The 15,769-nt window shown below is 41.2% G+C and overlaps 1 protein-coding gene across 8 annotated transcripts in view; it reads right to left on the bottom strand.

Moving 5' to 3' along the window:
• PLEKHM3 (pleckstrin homology domain containing M3) overlaps positions 1-15,769 on the bottom strand; it is a 198,264-nt gene that overhangs the window by 150,882 nt on the left and 31,613 nt on the right. For all 8 annotated transcript variants that reach the window (XM_047082243.1, XM_047082242.1, XM_047082245.1 and 5 more), the window contains one exon: positions 302-1,237. In XM_047082243.1, coding sequence (XP_046938199.1) covers positions 302-1,237 — 936 coding nt within the window. The remainder of the gene's footprint in view (positions 1-301; positions 1,238-15,769) is intronic.

Raw genomic sequence — 15,769 nt, 5'->3', positions numbered from 1 at the left:
TATTTAAAAAGACAGAGGAAATGGAATCACAGCAGAGGCAAGAAGCCTAGATTCTAGTCTGGTTATGCTTCGGCTAAGTCATTTGGACTCAGCGGCGTATAGCCTATCTCCTTCTACTGACTTCACCAGCATGGCATGAAGATAGACAGACGTTTTGCGGTAGGAAACTCCTTGAAGGAGAGATGCTTTTCAAACAAAAGGTACATGTGACTAGCCCATCGAGGGGATTTTTATAGTGAATTCCAATTGCAGGATTCAGGTTGTTCTTTAGGGAGCTTTAGACTAAAAATTTGCTTCATACCTGCACATTTGAAACTCTGAGCAGTGAGTCCTCGTTCCAGAGACAAGGTTGTCAGAATGCTGAGGAAGCTGGTGGTCACAGACTGACGCTTGTTCTTCCTGAGTTCATGCCTGCCCATCTGATCCTTGGGTCTGCTCCTCAGGGTGACCTGCAGGTTTTGCTCTGAACTCCTCGCCACATTGGCCGCTGTTTTCAGAGCCTCCATCCACTCCTCAGCCCTCTGCCGGGTCTCTGCACGGAGGCGGAGGACATCTTGGGGGAAAATGACTTGAAAGCAAGAGTCACAGTCATCTAGGTTGTCCATCTGGACAGCCAGACACACGTCCACATTGTAGCTTAGCAGGGGATCCTCGTCTAGCTTGCCGGGATGGAAAGCCATAAGGTAGGCCCTGCTCAGCACAAAAGTAAATGCCTTCCAGTTGTTTTGGACGGTTAGCCTGTACAGCGTCCCTGATTTGATGATGTTTTGGTATTGTTTGGGGCTCTCCAAGACAGGTGATGGCGCGAGCAGCTCACTGGATTTCTTCTGTAAACAATGGTTCTGTGTACAGTCAGCGTGATGACCAAGTCCTGGGGAGTTTGCCAGCTCATCCTGCCTTCCCACGTAACCAGGCACCGTGGCGTGCACGACTTCCCAAAGCTTCTGCCCCCAGTCCAAAGCCTCCCACGGTGACTCTGCCTTTAATTGGAGCTGAGTGTTGTCATACAGAACAGTATCCACCAGCCTGGCCTCAAGGTTGCCCAACACGGAAATGCTCTGGAAGTGTGAAAGCTGGCAGGTGGCATAGAGGGCTTGATTGCCACTGCTGTCTAGGCTGTAGAAGGATAAGTTGTAGGGTGAGAGTTCTGCGTAACAGCTCTGCCAGTAACTGTCATGGTCCTTCCTGATCTCCAGGTACCCCTTCTTCAGAATATTTGGGAATGCTTGCTTGTGTTCTAGAAAGGAAAAACAAAAGAAGCCATGTATTAATTCATTGATACGAATGAACTCAAGGAGACGATAAGGCAGGTGTAAGAAACCAGAGATCAGGGAATGACATCCTTCTGGTTCAAACTAAACACAGTAGAGGTAGTACAATTCCAAGACAGTACAATTCACAAGATGTAATTGGGGGGAAATCTCAGGTCCACAATAGCCTACCTAGGGTGGAATTATGAGCATAAGATTAAGTATTGGTGGGGGGTGGTATGCAATGTCAGTGTGACATGCGGAGGTCTGTGTGGAAAACTGTGACTCTCCCCCACGGGTCCATGAAATAATTGGCACTTCACCAGGATTTCATGTTTTCTAGGTAATATTCTACAGAAAACCAAATACATGAGAGCGAATATTCCTCCTATCTCTTGACCTAACTCCTTGCTAATACACATTATTTGGGTTTTAGTAAAGCCAGGAACCACCCATGGAGAGGACAGAGCATGAAGTATGCTTCTCATAAACTCCTGTTTCTCAGATACCCCTATTAGTCTTCAAGGCCAGTTCATGAGCCTTCTGTCTTGTAACCAGTTCCCAGGGCTGGACTCAACCAGCCCATGTTTTAGGTCTCTGCTTAGGTAGCAGTTCTCTCTCACCTCTGAGCCTGACTGCGCTTATACTGTTACCACCTGCTTACAGTGCTCCTTCCTACTGCTTCCACTAGCTACCACACACTTACCCTTCACTTAGCCATCCTGTCTTCCAGGAACAGACCCTGTCCCGATTCCCTCAACCCCTCATCTGCACACGCGCGCGCACACACACACACACACACACACACCCCGGGTCAGTATCAGGTATCCCTATTATTCCTCTTTGATGGACTCTTGTCAGGCTGTATTATAATAGTTTATTTAAATTTTTGAATAAATACAATTTTGAAGTTTTTAAAAAAGTCTCTCCTCCCCATTGGACTATAAGCTCCACTGAGGAAAGAGGAGAGGTGTGTCTTTTCATCCTTTTTTACAACACAGAGTACAATGCCTACTACATAGCAGGCTCTTAGAAAGTACTTATTAAATGAGAAATAAAGCTTGTAGCACAACGCCCAGCATATAGTAGATATAATTCCTTTCTCTTCCCCTGTTTCACAAGTTTATCTGGTTGTGCCATCTTTTTTTTTTTTTTTAATTTTTTTTTTTCAACGTTTATTTATTTTTGGGACAGAGAGAGACAGAGCATGAACGGGGGAGGGTCAGAGAGAGAGGGAGACACAGAATCGGAAACAGGCTCCAGGCTCTGTGCCATCAGCCCAGAGCCTGACGCGGGGCTCGAACTCACGGACCGCGAGATCGTGACCTGGCTGAAGTCGGACGCTTAACTGACTGCGCCACCCAGGCGCCCCTGGTTGTGCCATCTTTAATCAACAATTAGCTGCAATGTATACAAGTTTAGTCTCCTGTGACTTGGGAGACTTCCTGATATTTTTATCAGGCATGCAAATGACATCCATGCAAGAGGCAGCACTCTTCCCTGACAGAGATTTTCATTTCTGAGATGTTTCTAAATCTCTTGCTGATACACACTGGAGACAGTCATAAACTAACGAAGTCATTCCCTAAAGAAGACAAATCACACTCCCAAAGGGCATGATTTCTGATCTTGGCTGAAGGGAAAAAATAAAAAGTAAAGAAATAAACCCAACACAGATCCAGATCTTAAAATAGCAAACCAAAAAAGAAAAGGAGAGAAATAAGGCAGAGAAAAGCCAATTTTACCTGCTTTACATCTCTGGTCCTGACATTCATTAGTATTTCTGTGATAACTCAAAAGCCATTAATTTCTTGCAACCCACACTAATCCCTTTGTAGAGAGAGATAATGGATGCCTATTCTCAGTTATCTATCTTTTTGGATAATGTAATAAGGGAGGCAGTGCTGTTAGAGACACTGCTGCTACCTCTCCCCCACTCATTTCCATCAAGCGCTGATGGTAGTTCGAGCTTTTCCATAATAAGACTCGTAACCATGTGTTCCTCCACCCCCATCTGTCCTGTGACCCAGTGGCTCAGCTATGCATCCCTGAGCAAAATAAAACCATCTTTCTTGCTTTTAGCTAGGAATTTTTCTCTCCTTTTCTTTCCTTCCTGAGAGCTTTTTACAACAGCTAGCATGAATTAGAAATTCTGCTTTAGGGGTGCGTTGGTGGCTCCGTCGGTTAAGTGTCTGACTTCAGCTCAGGTCATGATCTCATGGTCTTTGAGTTCGAGCCCCGAGTCGGGCTCTGTGCTGACAGCTCAGAGCCTGGAGCCTGCTTCGGATTCTGAGTCTCCCTCTCTCTCTGCCCCTCCCCCGCTCATGCTCTGCCTCTGTCTCAAAAATAAATAAACATTAAAAAAAAAAAGAAAAAAGAAATTCTGCTTTAATTGGGCCCAAGTCAGCAGCAAACCTGACTAAAATCTCACCTCTTTCTGACTTGGGTGGACTGGATGGGAAATCCTTCCCGGGAATTTCCAAAGTCCCCTCACCTTCTTGATGCAGAGTAAGGGTAAAGAATTCATTGTATTTCCAGACTTTTCCCCCCACCTGTCTCAGCCCTCTTTAAATAGGTACATTAAATTGAGACAGAAAAGACTGGTGTTGGTCACAGGAAAAGGTCCATCCTTACAGGCTGCAGTTTGTAGCGTTAATTTCTTGAGAAAGAAAAATCAAGAAGAAGAGAGCAAACGTGACCAGGAAACTATCCTCTGGGGTGCGTATTCCACTCCGGAGGGCCTGTTTATATCAGACCTCACCAATATTTCCTGTGTGAAGTGTTAATTTTCTTTGAGTTGTAGAGGGCCAGAGAACTACCATTTCTCTTTAATCTCTAATAATTGCTACTTTCTATTTCTATCTGAAGTTTATTTTTAATATTTGTGCTGACAAATCAGAAGGTATGTATTTAAATCTAAGCTTTCATTAACTTATAGTTCAACTTTTATTTCCCCAGACTGTATCATTTCAACTCATTTAATTAACCTCACACACATTATTGTAAAGTGTTCAATTTCACAAATGAATAATATCTATCTTAACTAATATCATAAATGATTCAGATGGGACCGCTGACAATGATTATAACCATTTCCTCAGTAAAACAAGAAAGGATGATCAAAATGAATCACTGGACCCAAAAAATTTCATACTGAAACCATGAGAGTAATTCCTTTTGAAAAAGGGAGAGAAAAATAAAAACCAAAACCCAAACCCAGAACTCTTCCTTTCCCCCTTGCTTTCTACTTTGCAGCATGAAGAGCCGGTTCAGTTCCTCTAGTGAAGACCCCTTCTTCCTCTTCTCTTCGTCCTGTAATACCAGTGCAGTGGTTTAAGGACAAAGATTGCTATTTACTGAAGAGGAAGAAGGGAATTTTCCACACAATGCACCTGATTCACTTCTGTACCCCCAACGTACCAGAGTTCCTCTTTTGCTATTATTTCCTCTATCTGTTCTCAAAAAAGTTTCCGTTCTCATGGCCACCACCTTAATTAAGGTTTGTTTGGGTGTTTTTTAATACCGTGATATAACTGACATACGACATCATATTAGTCTCAGGTGTACAACGTAATGATTCGATATTTGCATATATTGTGAAATGATCACCACGGTAAGTCCAGTTAAGATCCGTCAGCATACCTCGTTACAAAACATTTTTTTCTTGTGATGAGAACTTTTGAGATTTATTCTCTTAGCAACTTTCAAACAGGTAGTGCAGTGTTACTAACTATAGCTGCCATGCTGTACCTTCCAGCCCCATGACTTTTTTATTTTACAACTGGAAAGTTGTACCTTTAAGACCTAATCAAGGTCTTAAATGAGCTCGCACTTCTCATCCACCTTCCCCCTGGCCATCTCCCACACTGTCACCAGGGCCACTCAGCCCTTCCTGTGCCCCCTTCTCAGCCCAAAACCATTCACAGCTTTCCTGGTGCTACACAGTAAAGTTCAAACTCCTTAAAACATTTGATTATGGAAAATTTCAAACACACTTGAAAGCATGTAGAAAACTAAAATAAACACCCACGGACCTATCCCTCAGCTTCAAACAACAAGTTTCTGCTATTCTTCTTTTCATATCCCCCACCCCCTCCAGCTCTGGCTTTTTATTGTTTTTTGTTTTGGTTTTTTGGCTGGAATATTTGAAAGGAAATTGCTTAAAGTTTATCATTTCTACTATAAATACTTCAGCGGTATCTCTAATCTAACAGATAAAACTTTAATACACACACACACACACACACACACACACACACACCATTTTCACACCCGATAACATGAATAATTCCTCATCTAATACCTACTCTGTATCTAATTTTCCCAGATTGTCTCAAAAAATTTCTTTATATGGATGGTTTGTTCACTGAGGCTCACACACTGATTTGGTTGATATGTGTTTTAAATCTCTTTAAATCTGTAACAGTTCTCTTTTTCTCCTTTTTTCTTTTCATGCCATGTATTTATTGAAGAAATTAGTTCATTTGTCCTGTAGGGCCAATATCCCTGATGAATATGGATGAAAAAATTCTCAATAAGATACTAGCAAATAGAATTCAACAGCATATAAAAAGAATTATTCACCATGATCAAGTGGGATTCATTCCTGGGATGCAGGGCTGGTTCAACATCCACAAATCAATCAACGTGATACATCACATTAATAAAAAAAAAAAGAGAAGAACCATATGATCCTGTCAATCGATGCAGAAAAGGCCTTTGACAAAATCCAGCACCCTTTCTTAATAAAAACGCTTGAGAAAGTCGGGATAGAAGGAACATACTTACACATCATAAAAGCCATTTATGAAAAGCCCACAGCTAACATCATCCTCAATGGGGAAAAACTGAGAGCTTTTTCCCTGAGATCAGGAACACGACAGGAATGCCCACTCTCACCGCTGTTGTTTAACATAGTGTTGGAAGTTCTAGCATCAGCAATCAGACAACAAAAGGAAATCAAAGGCATCCAAATTGGCAAAGATGAAGTCAAGCTTTCGCTTTTTGCAGATGACATGATATTATACATGGAAAATCTGATAGACTCCACCAAAAGTCTGCTAGAACTGATACATGAATTCAGCAAAGTTGCAGGAAACAAAATCAATGTACAGAAATCAGTTGCATTCTTATACACTAACAATGAAGCAACAGAAAGACAAATAAAGAAACTGATCCCATGCACAATTGCACCAAGAAGCATAAAATACCTGGGAATAAATCTAACCAAAGATGTAAAAGATCTGTATCCTGAAAACTATAGAAAGCTTATGAAGGTAGTTGAAGAAGATATAAAGAAATGGAAAGACATTCCCTGCTCATGGATTGGAAGAATAAATATTGTCAAAATGTCAATACTACCCAAAGCTATCTACACATTCAATGCAATCCCAATCAAAATCGCACCAGCATTCTTCTCGAAACTAGAACAAGCAATCCTAAAATTCATATGGAACCACAAAAGGCCCCGAATAGCCAAAGTAATTTTGAAGAAGACCAAAGCAGGAGGCATCACAATCCCAGACTTTAGCCCCTACTACAAAGCTGTAATCATTTGTCCTGTAGAACTTCTCACATCCTGGACTTGGTGAATCCTCACAGTATTGTTTAAATGTTCCTCCGTTTCCCATGTTTTCTGTCAACTGCTGTTTAGACCTTGAGGTTCATTTAGATTTTTTTTTTTTTTTGGCAAGAATATGTCACAGGTGGCTGTCCCACTTCTAAGGATATTAGGATGGATCAGGAGGTTCAGAAGATGTTAGCCTGATCCCTCTGTTATGACTTTCCTCAGTGAGCTTTCACACGATGCAGGCACTTTTCTCCACTCCTTCATATTTCAGCCAAGTGACCCGATGTTGTTTCTACAACTCGTCCCTCCCAACCTTGGTGTATGTTCTCCCACTGACCTCCCTGCCTAGATCTCCCCTTGCCTCTGCTTGCCCGTTCTTTCCTCCCACATGAGGGCCGGTACAAAAATCTCACCTATTCCTGAAGACCTTCATCCCCTCTAGTTGAAAACAACTGTCTTCCTCTGAGCCTCCAAGGCTCTATGGCTGCACTACTCTGATGACTCAGGTTTCAGATGCTATTTCACATTTGTCACATATGCACTACATTATTTAATAAAATTATTCAAAAAATCAGAAAGAAATGTAAAAAGCAAAAACAAAAAGTTTCTGCCGCCATAACCCAGCACCCACAATCCTCCTGCCCAGACTGTATGCGATTTGGTATGAAGCCCTTAGACATGATATATATGTAATAATAATATAAATAATAATTATAGGTATATTATATTTGCTTATATAATTATGAAATGGTTATGTGCTTTCATTTTGGTTACTTTATGCTATTCTATCTTTTTTTTAAGTTTATTTATTTATTTATTTTTTTAAGACAGAGAGTAAGAACACAGGCAGGGGAGGGGCAGAGAGAAAGGGTGAGAGAGAGAGAATCCCAGGCAGCCTTTGCATTGACAGCGCAGAGCCCGACATGGGGCTGGACGCGGGGCTCAGACCCATGAACCGTGAGATCGTGACCTGAGCCGAAACCCAGAGTTGGACACTCAACCAAGTGAGCCACCCAAAGGCCCCTGAAATTTTATCTTTTTAAAAACCACCATACCCCAGATTACAATAAATGAAAGAAACGTTTAGGTAATCTGGTTTCCTGAGAAAATCTGGACTGCCTGAGTCCGCACAATGAATGAAGTCACAAGAATAGGATTCCCAAGGTCAGACCATGGTTGCAGTGAGAGACAAAGAGCAACATTTTAATGTTTTCAAAGAACTCAAAAACCCAATGTAGTGCCAATATTGCAAATCAAAGTTATTTAGGCAAATTTTAAGGAAATATTTAAGTTCTTACAACAAGATCAAAAAATGTGGAAGAAAGCCAAAGTAGAGTGTGAATGGAGGGTACCCATAATCCTTCAGAATAACACTAAGACAAACCTAAAAGGATTGCCTTTCAAAATCGGGCAGGTATATTACATTTCTTTTGTCGTGGAATGCCTAGGGAGCTCTTTTGGGTCTTAAAAATGAACATGAATACCATTCATGGGGGTTCCACCCTCATGACCTATGCACCTATCAAAGGCCATGTCTCCCAATATCATCACTTCAGGAGATAGGAGTTCAACATATGAATTTGGGGAGTGACACAAATATTCAGACCGTAGCACCAAACAGAGACTCATGTTGCTCAATTTCTATCCTATCTTTCATCCTGACAATTTATTCTTTTATTCATTTCGGTGAATCCCACACACAGCCCCCAGAACACTTTTTCCACACCTCTTTTACTCTTCCCAAACACCTAATCCTACTGCCTCATCCTTTGTGCACTGCAGGAGCTCCTTCATATATACTATGCTTGGCTTCATGTTGGCATTACACTAATCAAGGTCTTGCACAAGTGCTACAGAAGAGTACGGTGGTTAAGGCCACAGGTGCTAGAGCCAATAAGCCTAAGTTGAAATCATAATTCTGCCCTTCCTGGCTGTGTGACCATGGGACAATTACTTAACCTGAGTCCCAGTTTTGTCATCTTTAAGATGGGCTATAATAAGAGCACCTACCTCATTGTCCTGCTGTGAGAAAGAAATGAGTAACTCTTAGAACAGTGCCTGATACATGGTGAGTATTTAATACTTGTTTCCTATTTTAGCCATCCAGTCTCAAAGGAAGAGTCTTCTTGTCTCGCTGTTAAAGATAAGCCTTCCACCTCTACTCGGTCCCTAATCCCTTCCCACTTCTTCAGACTCTCTTCTCCTCTAACTAACATTGAAATATTATCCCTCCACTAATGTCTTTTCCTCCTGTCTTCCAATATTCTGAGGACTATATCTACTAAAAAAGCATTCACAGGGCGCCTGGGTGGCTCAGTCGGTTAAGCGTCCGACTTCAGCTCAGGTCATGATCTCACGGTTTGTAAGTATAAGCCCCGTGTCGGGCTCTGTGCTGACAGCTCGGAGCCTGGAGCCTGCTTCAAATTCTGGGTCTCCCTCTCTCTCTCTGCCCCTCCCCTGCTCATACTCTGTCTTTCTCCATCTCTCAAAAATAAAAAAATGTTTTTAAAAAATTAAAAAAAAAAAAAGCATTCACTTGATCCTACCTTTCGTATGGCTCAATCTGCCTCTTTCCTGCAGACTTCAAATTCTTACAATGTGTATACCTCCTTCCTGTTCCACACAATCTGGCCTCTGATTATTAACCTGACTTCATCTCACATCATCTCACATCCCTTTCTCCCATTTCAGCCACACCCTTTTATGTTCTTTAAATAAGTTGAGTGTATTGTAGCCTCGGGAACTCTGAGGTTGTTAAATCCCCCATTTGTAACTTCTCTACCCCGCCCCACTAACTTACGTGCCTCCCTCAGTTTTTCCTCGCAAGATGCCATCATCGGTGAGGCCAGCCTTTACCAGTTTATGGAGCCCCCCCTCTCTATCTTACATCTCGCTTTATTTCACTCAAAGAACTCTCTCATTTTCCTTGAGGGCAGGGACCTGCATATCTCTAGCACTCCTGTATACTCGGTGGCTGACTCCATAAGTATTTGTGAATGTATGTATAAAGGAATCTACTAGAATCTGTGAAGACACCAAATAATTCAGACACAGAACCTGTCAACAGATCTATGGCCCAGTTACAGCCCTTCTTTTTCTTTTCACAAGTCTCACTTTCTCTTGGGCCACAGCCACCCTAAGTTGAGTCACAGCATGAGGACTGGCAGAGCCTTCTAGTTGGTTTCAATCCCTTCCTTTCTTTCCATCTACCAATCCATTCTATATAGTGGGGGCCTGTGGGGAACCAATAAATAGCATCCCCTTCATCACCCAAGTTTTAAACCAACTGAGATTGACCGACATTGTCAGACACACGGAGATCAAAACATCAGCCAGTTGGGAGGACGCAGTTTAGGGTCGTCCTACCAAACTGAGCCCTAGGATTATACAGACTTACCTCTGAGTCACAAGCAGCACTGATCACTACAAGCTTCCCCTCCTGGGGGACTGCCTATGAAAGGCTGATGGGTGGAGGAGCAGGTTTGGAGGAACAGACCAGAATCAGTGCTTCCTATGAGAGAGGCTGAATTATACACACCTAGTTCCTCTCCTAAATTTACCCATAAATTGCTCCTCCCTAGGGGTGGAGTGTGCAAAGGTAGGGAGAGAGGCCAAAAACGTTAGTCTGATATCCCTTTACATAGACATGAAAGCTACAGGAGGGGAGGTTTCTGGCTCCCTACCCCCACTACCCTGCAGCCCTGTCAACTTACTGACTTTTTATAAAATACCCTTTTAATCTTGACTTTCAAGTAATTTTCAAATGCTTCTTTGCTAAACATATCACATTAAGTCTAGTTGTTTGGCTTTGCAAGTCCTCCATGACCTTGGACTACAACTCTCAGAAATGGAGCTCTGTCCTGGCTTAGTCTCCTGGCCATCCCACACACACGCTGTGTTCACCTCCACCTTGGTTTTGTGTTCACCCCTCTATGCTCAGCTGAAGCATCCTTTCCTCAATGAAGATTTCTCTGATATTCTAGATTATAATCACATCTCTCTTTTTTTTAATATTCCTAGTTAACAAAACACAGTTTTCCAAGTCTATTTGTTTCATGTTATAGTACTCAACTGTGTTTAAGTCAGAAACTAGGGAGAAATGTTTTCAGTAATTTTAGGTCTTTGTACTCCTCATTGCAGGCACACAGGAGAAGTGACATTAATAGGATCCACATTAGTCAGGACACTGCCACTGTCCATAGCAAAGAATATGAAGAGAATGATACCACAGGAACCAGAGAGGGGCTGTGTCTTATACACTTGAAATATGCTCCACAGGCCAACACTTAGTGATAGCTCACAGATACTTGTTAACAAACTAATTCTGGTAGAAATGAAGTAGACTGAAGTAATGTCTTTTCTGAGAGCTACTTTGGAGACCTTTCTTCATGGGTAAAGGAGTCTATCCCATTTGATCTTCCTTCGTAATAAACTTAGGGAAAAAGATGTATTATCTGTGCAGACTCTAGCAGAAAGAGACCTGTAACATATCTGGCTACATATTCACTAGACAGACATAGCAACTTTGGGATCTTCTCCATCTAACTTCTTTGCTATGGGCAACAGTGATAGAGCATTAGTCCATGCAGTCCTGGTCAATTTCACTTCTAAGTGTGAATTTAGAGATCTAAGTGTGAACTTAGGTCACAGACCCAACTTTGTAAATGCCGAGGCTTTCTGCCTTCTGTGACAAGGGTAATCCCTAGTCTTTAAGAACCTTGTGACCCACAAAGAAATGGAAAAGCATTCCAGGCTCATGGATGGGGAGAACAAACACTGTCCAAATGTCTATACTACCCAAAGCAATCTACACATTTAATGTAATCTCTATCAAAATACCACCAGCATTTTTCACAGAGCTAGAACAAACAGTCCTAAAATTTGGATGGACCCCAAATAGCCAAAGTTATACTGAAAAAGAAAAACAAAACTGAAGGCATCACAATTCCGGATTTCAAGCTATATTACAAAGCTGTAGTCATCAAGACTGTATGGCACAGGCACAAAAACAGACACATAGATCAGTGAAACAGAACAGAAAACCCAGAAAGGGACCCACATCTTTATAGTCAACTAATCTTCAACAAAGCAGGAAGGATATCCCAATGGAAAAAAGACAGTCATGCAGGAGAATGAAACTGGACCACTTTCTTACACCATCCACAAAAATAAATTCAAAATGGATGAAAGACCTAAGTGTAAGACAGGAACCAACAAAATCCTAGAGAACACAGGTAGCAACCTCTTCGACCTCAGCCAGAGAAACTTCTTATGAGACATGTCGCCGAAGGCAAGAGAAGCAAAAGCAAACATGAACTACTGGGACTTCATCAAGATAAAAAGCTTCTGCATAGTGAAGGAAACAATCAGTAAGACTAAAAGGCAGCCTACAGAATGGGAGAAGATATTTGCAAATAATATATCTGACAAAGGGTTAGTATCCAAAATCTAGAAGAACTTATCAAACTCAACACCCAAAACAAACAACCCAGTTAAGAAATGGGCAGAAGACATGAATAGACACTTTCCCAAAGAAGACATCCAGATGGCTAACAGACACATGAAAAGATAATATCACTCATCATCAGGAAAATACAATTCAAAACCATGGTAAGATACCACTTATACGTGTCAGGATAGCTAAAATTAACACCACAAGAAACAACGAATGTTGGCGAGGATGTGGAGAAAGGGGAATCCTGTTGCACTGCTGGTGGGAATCCAAATTGGCGCAGCCACTCTGGACAAACAGTATGGAGGTTCCTCAAAAAGTTAAAAACAGAACTACTCTATGACCCAGAAATTACATTATTAGGTATTTACCCAAAGGATACAAAATTACAGATTCAAAGGGGTACATGCACCCCAATGTTTATAGCAGCATTATCAAAAATAGCCAAACTACGGAGAGAATCTAACTGTCCATCCACTGATGAATGGATAAAGAAGATGTGATATATATATTTCACATATATATATATATGTACCACATATATATGTGATACATATATATATATATATCATATACATATATATGGTGGAATATTACTCATTCATCAAAAAGAATGAAATCTTGCCATTTTCAACGACATGGATGGAGCTTGAACATATTATGCTAAGTGAAATAAGTCAATCAGATAAAGACAAATACCATTTGATTTCACTCATATGTGGAATTTAAGAAACAAATAGATGAATATATGTGAACAGGGTGGAGAGAAGAGAGTGAAACAGTCACAAGAGACTTAACAATAGAAATAAACTCAAGGTTGATGGAGGGAGGTGGGTGGGAGACAAGCTTGATGGGTGACAGGTATTAAGGAGAGCACTTATTGTGATGAACACTGGGTGTAAATAATGTAAGTGATGATTCACTGAATTCTACTCCTCAAACTAATATTGCACTGTATGTTAACTAAAATTGAAAAAAAAAAAAGAAGAAGAAGAACTTTGTGACCCAGAAAATGATTCCAAACCAACTTTCAAGATATGCTCACTCATTGCCATGGTGGGTTTTTCACTCTATAGGAATTAAGTAGAAAAGAATCTCCAATATTTAGACCAGCAGATTTTAAGGTAAATGGCATTTCATTACTGTATCTTTGGGTAACATACTAGAATCAGAGAAACTTAGAGCCAGAAGCGATAAGAAATCTCTTAGCCTGATCCCATCTGAGGTAGAACTTGTCAGCTACTCACCTCCTTAACTAATCCTCCTGATTCTTTACCAACAGAACCTAATCTTGCTCAGGTATGATGGGAGATGCTCAGAGGAGATGTCCTCTCCCCTACCCCGTGGAAAGGAGCAAGATTTGTTTAAGCCAATCACAGAAATGCTATTTTCCTTTGCCAGAGATTGCTTTAGGGGTGAGCATGTGACCCTCGCTACTTAGGGGGTGCTATTGGGGCCTACTGGGAAAGAGACCCAGAGGGGGTGCCCTGTTTTCCCTTCCTGACTTTGGCTATTGATGTATAAGAAAGTGACCCTTGGGACTGCTGTGGCTATCTTGTACCTATGAAGGGAAAGAAGAGACATTACCAATATACTGAGAATAGCTGAGAAAAAAGATGGAAAGTGCCTGGATCCCTGATGACACATCAGGTCTTAAGTGTCTATTGTTTATAGTACCTGATATTCACTAAGTGTTCCATAGTAACCTGTTAGATGGATGAAAACGTAAGATGACAAATGGTCATATTACTTAGGCTACTTTTAGTTGTATATGCTATTAATTGCTCTTGAAAATATTCTTTTTTTAAATGTTTTTAGATTTTTTTTTTTTTGAAGGAGAACAAGACACAGTGCGAGCAGAGGAGGGGCAGAAAGAGAGGGAGACACAGAATCCAAAGTAGGCTCCAGGCTCCAAGCTGTCAGCACAGAGACCGATGTGGGGCTCAAATTCACAAACCATCAGATCATGACCTGAGCCGAAGTCATATGCTTAACTGACTGAGCCACCCCGGCACCCCTTTTCTGAAAATATTCTTAACTGATTTAGCAGATTTGGAAAGAGATCCCAGGAAGCAAAATGACTTGGCCAAGGTTATATTCAAAGTGTGCAAGCTCATAGTAGAAAACTCTAACCTCCAAACTTGGAGTCTAGATCACACTGTGTTTATTTATGGTGGAGGGAATGACCTAACCCTCCTCATGCTTGAGAGACAGACAGCATTGTTGAGTGGTTATGTGTGGCCTCTAGTGTTAGGACTGGCTTGGAGTCCTAGCCCCATCACATACTGTATAGCTTTGGGTGAGGTCAACTTCTCTAAGATTCAGTTTCATCATTTGTGAAATCAGAATATCATCTATCATATTCAACTATTATGAATATTAAATAAGATAGTAGGTTGACACATCTCAGCACAGGGCTGAACATAAAGCTAACTCTCATTAAATGATAGCTCTCACTGATATTATTAATAACAAACTTCAGTCAACTTAAGCTATAAGGTAAGGAAAGAGGGGCCATTTCCATTTCGGAAAACAAACAAAACAAAACAGTATTGTCCTGATGTTCCAATCACCAACACATAAAACTCAACCAGACACTTTGCATATGCTCACATACTTGGTACAATACAAAGTTTTCTACGATATGGTTTATAGCATCAAAAAATTTTCAACCGGGGCAACTGGGTGGCTCAGTCAGTTGAGCATCCGACTTTGGCTCAGGTCATTATCTCATGGTTCATGGATTCAAGCCCCATGTTGGGCTCTGTGCTGACAGCTCAGAGCCTGGAGCCTGCTTCTGATTCTGTGTCTCCCTCTCTCTCTGCTCCTCCCCCATTCACACTCTGTCTCTCTCTCTCAAAAATAAACATTAAAAAAATTTTTTTTAATTAAAAAAAACTTTCAACCAGTGTGGGAGATGGATATACAAGCAATTGCCTATAATGCACAGCAGAATGATATGTGCTGTGAAAACATACAGTGAAAGAAAAAAAAAAAAAGACTTTTAGTTGAAAAAATATAGAAAGGTCTCAGGGAGGACGTAGCATTTGGATTGGTCCTTGAAAGATAATGGAGGGTTGTGAAAAGTGAAACGGGTGGGGAAGGTGTTCTGGATGAAGAGAGTGCATAAGCAGAGGCTCAGGAACTTGGAAGTACTCGGCACATTCGAAAACAGCACATAGACGGGGTGACAGAAGGTGCGGGTGGTGAGATCGGGACAGATTGGGATGCTTTATAAAACTTACACACTTGATTTTGTAGAGAATGGGGAGCCATGATTCATTTTGAGAACAGAGTAGCATGAACAGATTTGTGTTTTAAGATGGTAACTCTAGCAGTTTGTGAAATTAGTAACTACAGTTCTCCTTAGCCAAGAAAGATAAACTGTATTAACAGAGCAACCACAAGAAAACATCAGACACTTCGTTTTCAGAGTTCCCATATAGAAATGTTAGAATCAGAATATGGGCTGTCGATGAGGCGTGTTGGGTTTCCAAA

This window comes from Lynx rufus, unplaced genomic scaffold, assembly GCF_022079265.1.
Source record: "Lynx rufus isolate CCGP_SWC_20201006 ecotype Redwood Valley unplaced genomic scaffold, mLynRuf1.p SCAF_2, whole genome shotgun sequence".
NCBI classification, from domain to species: Eukaryota; Metazoa; Chordata; class Mammalia; order Carnivora; family Felidae; genus Lynx; species Lynx rufus.
The sequence above is the reverse complement of the archived record's forward strand: the minus strand, read 5'-3'. Positions and strand labels throughout refer to the sequence as shown.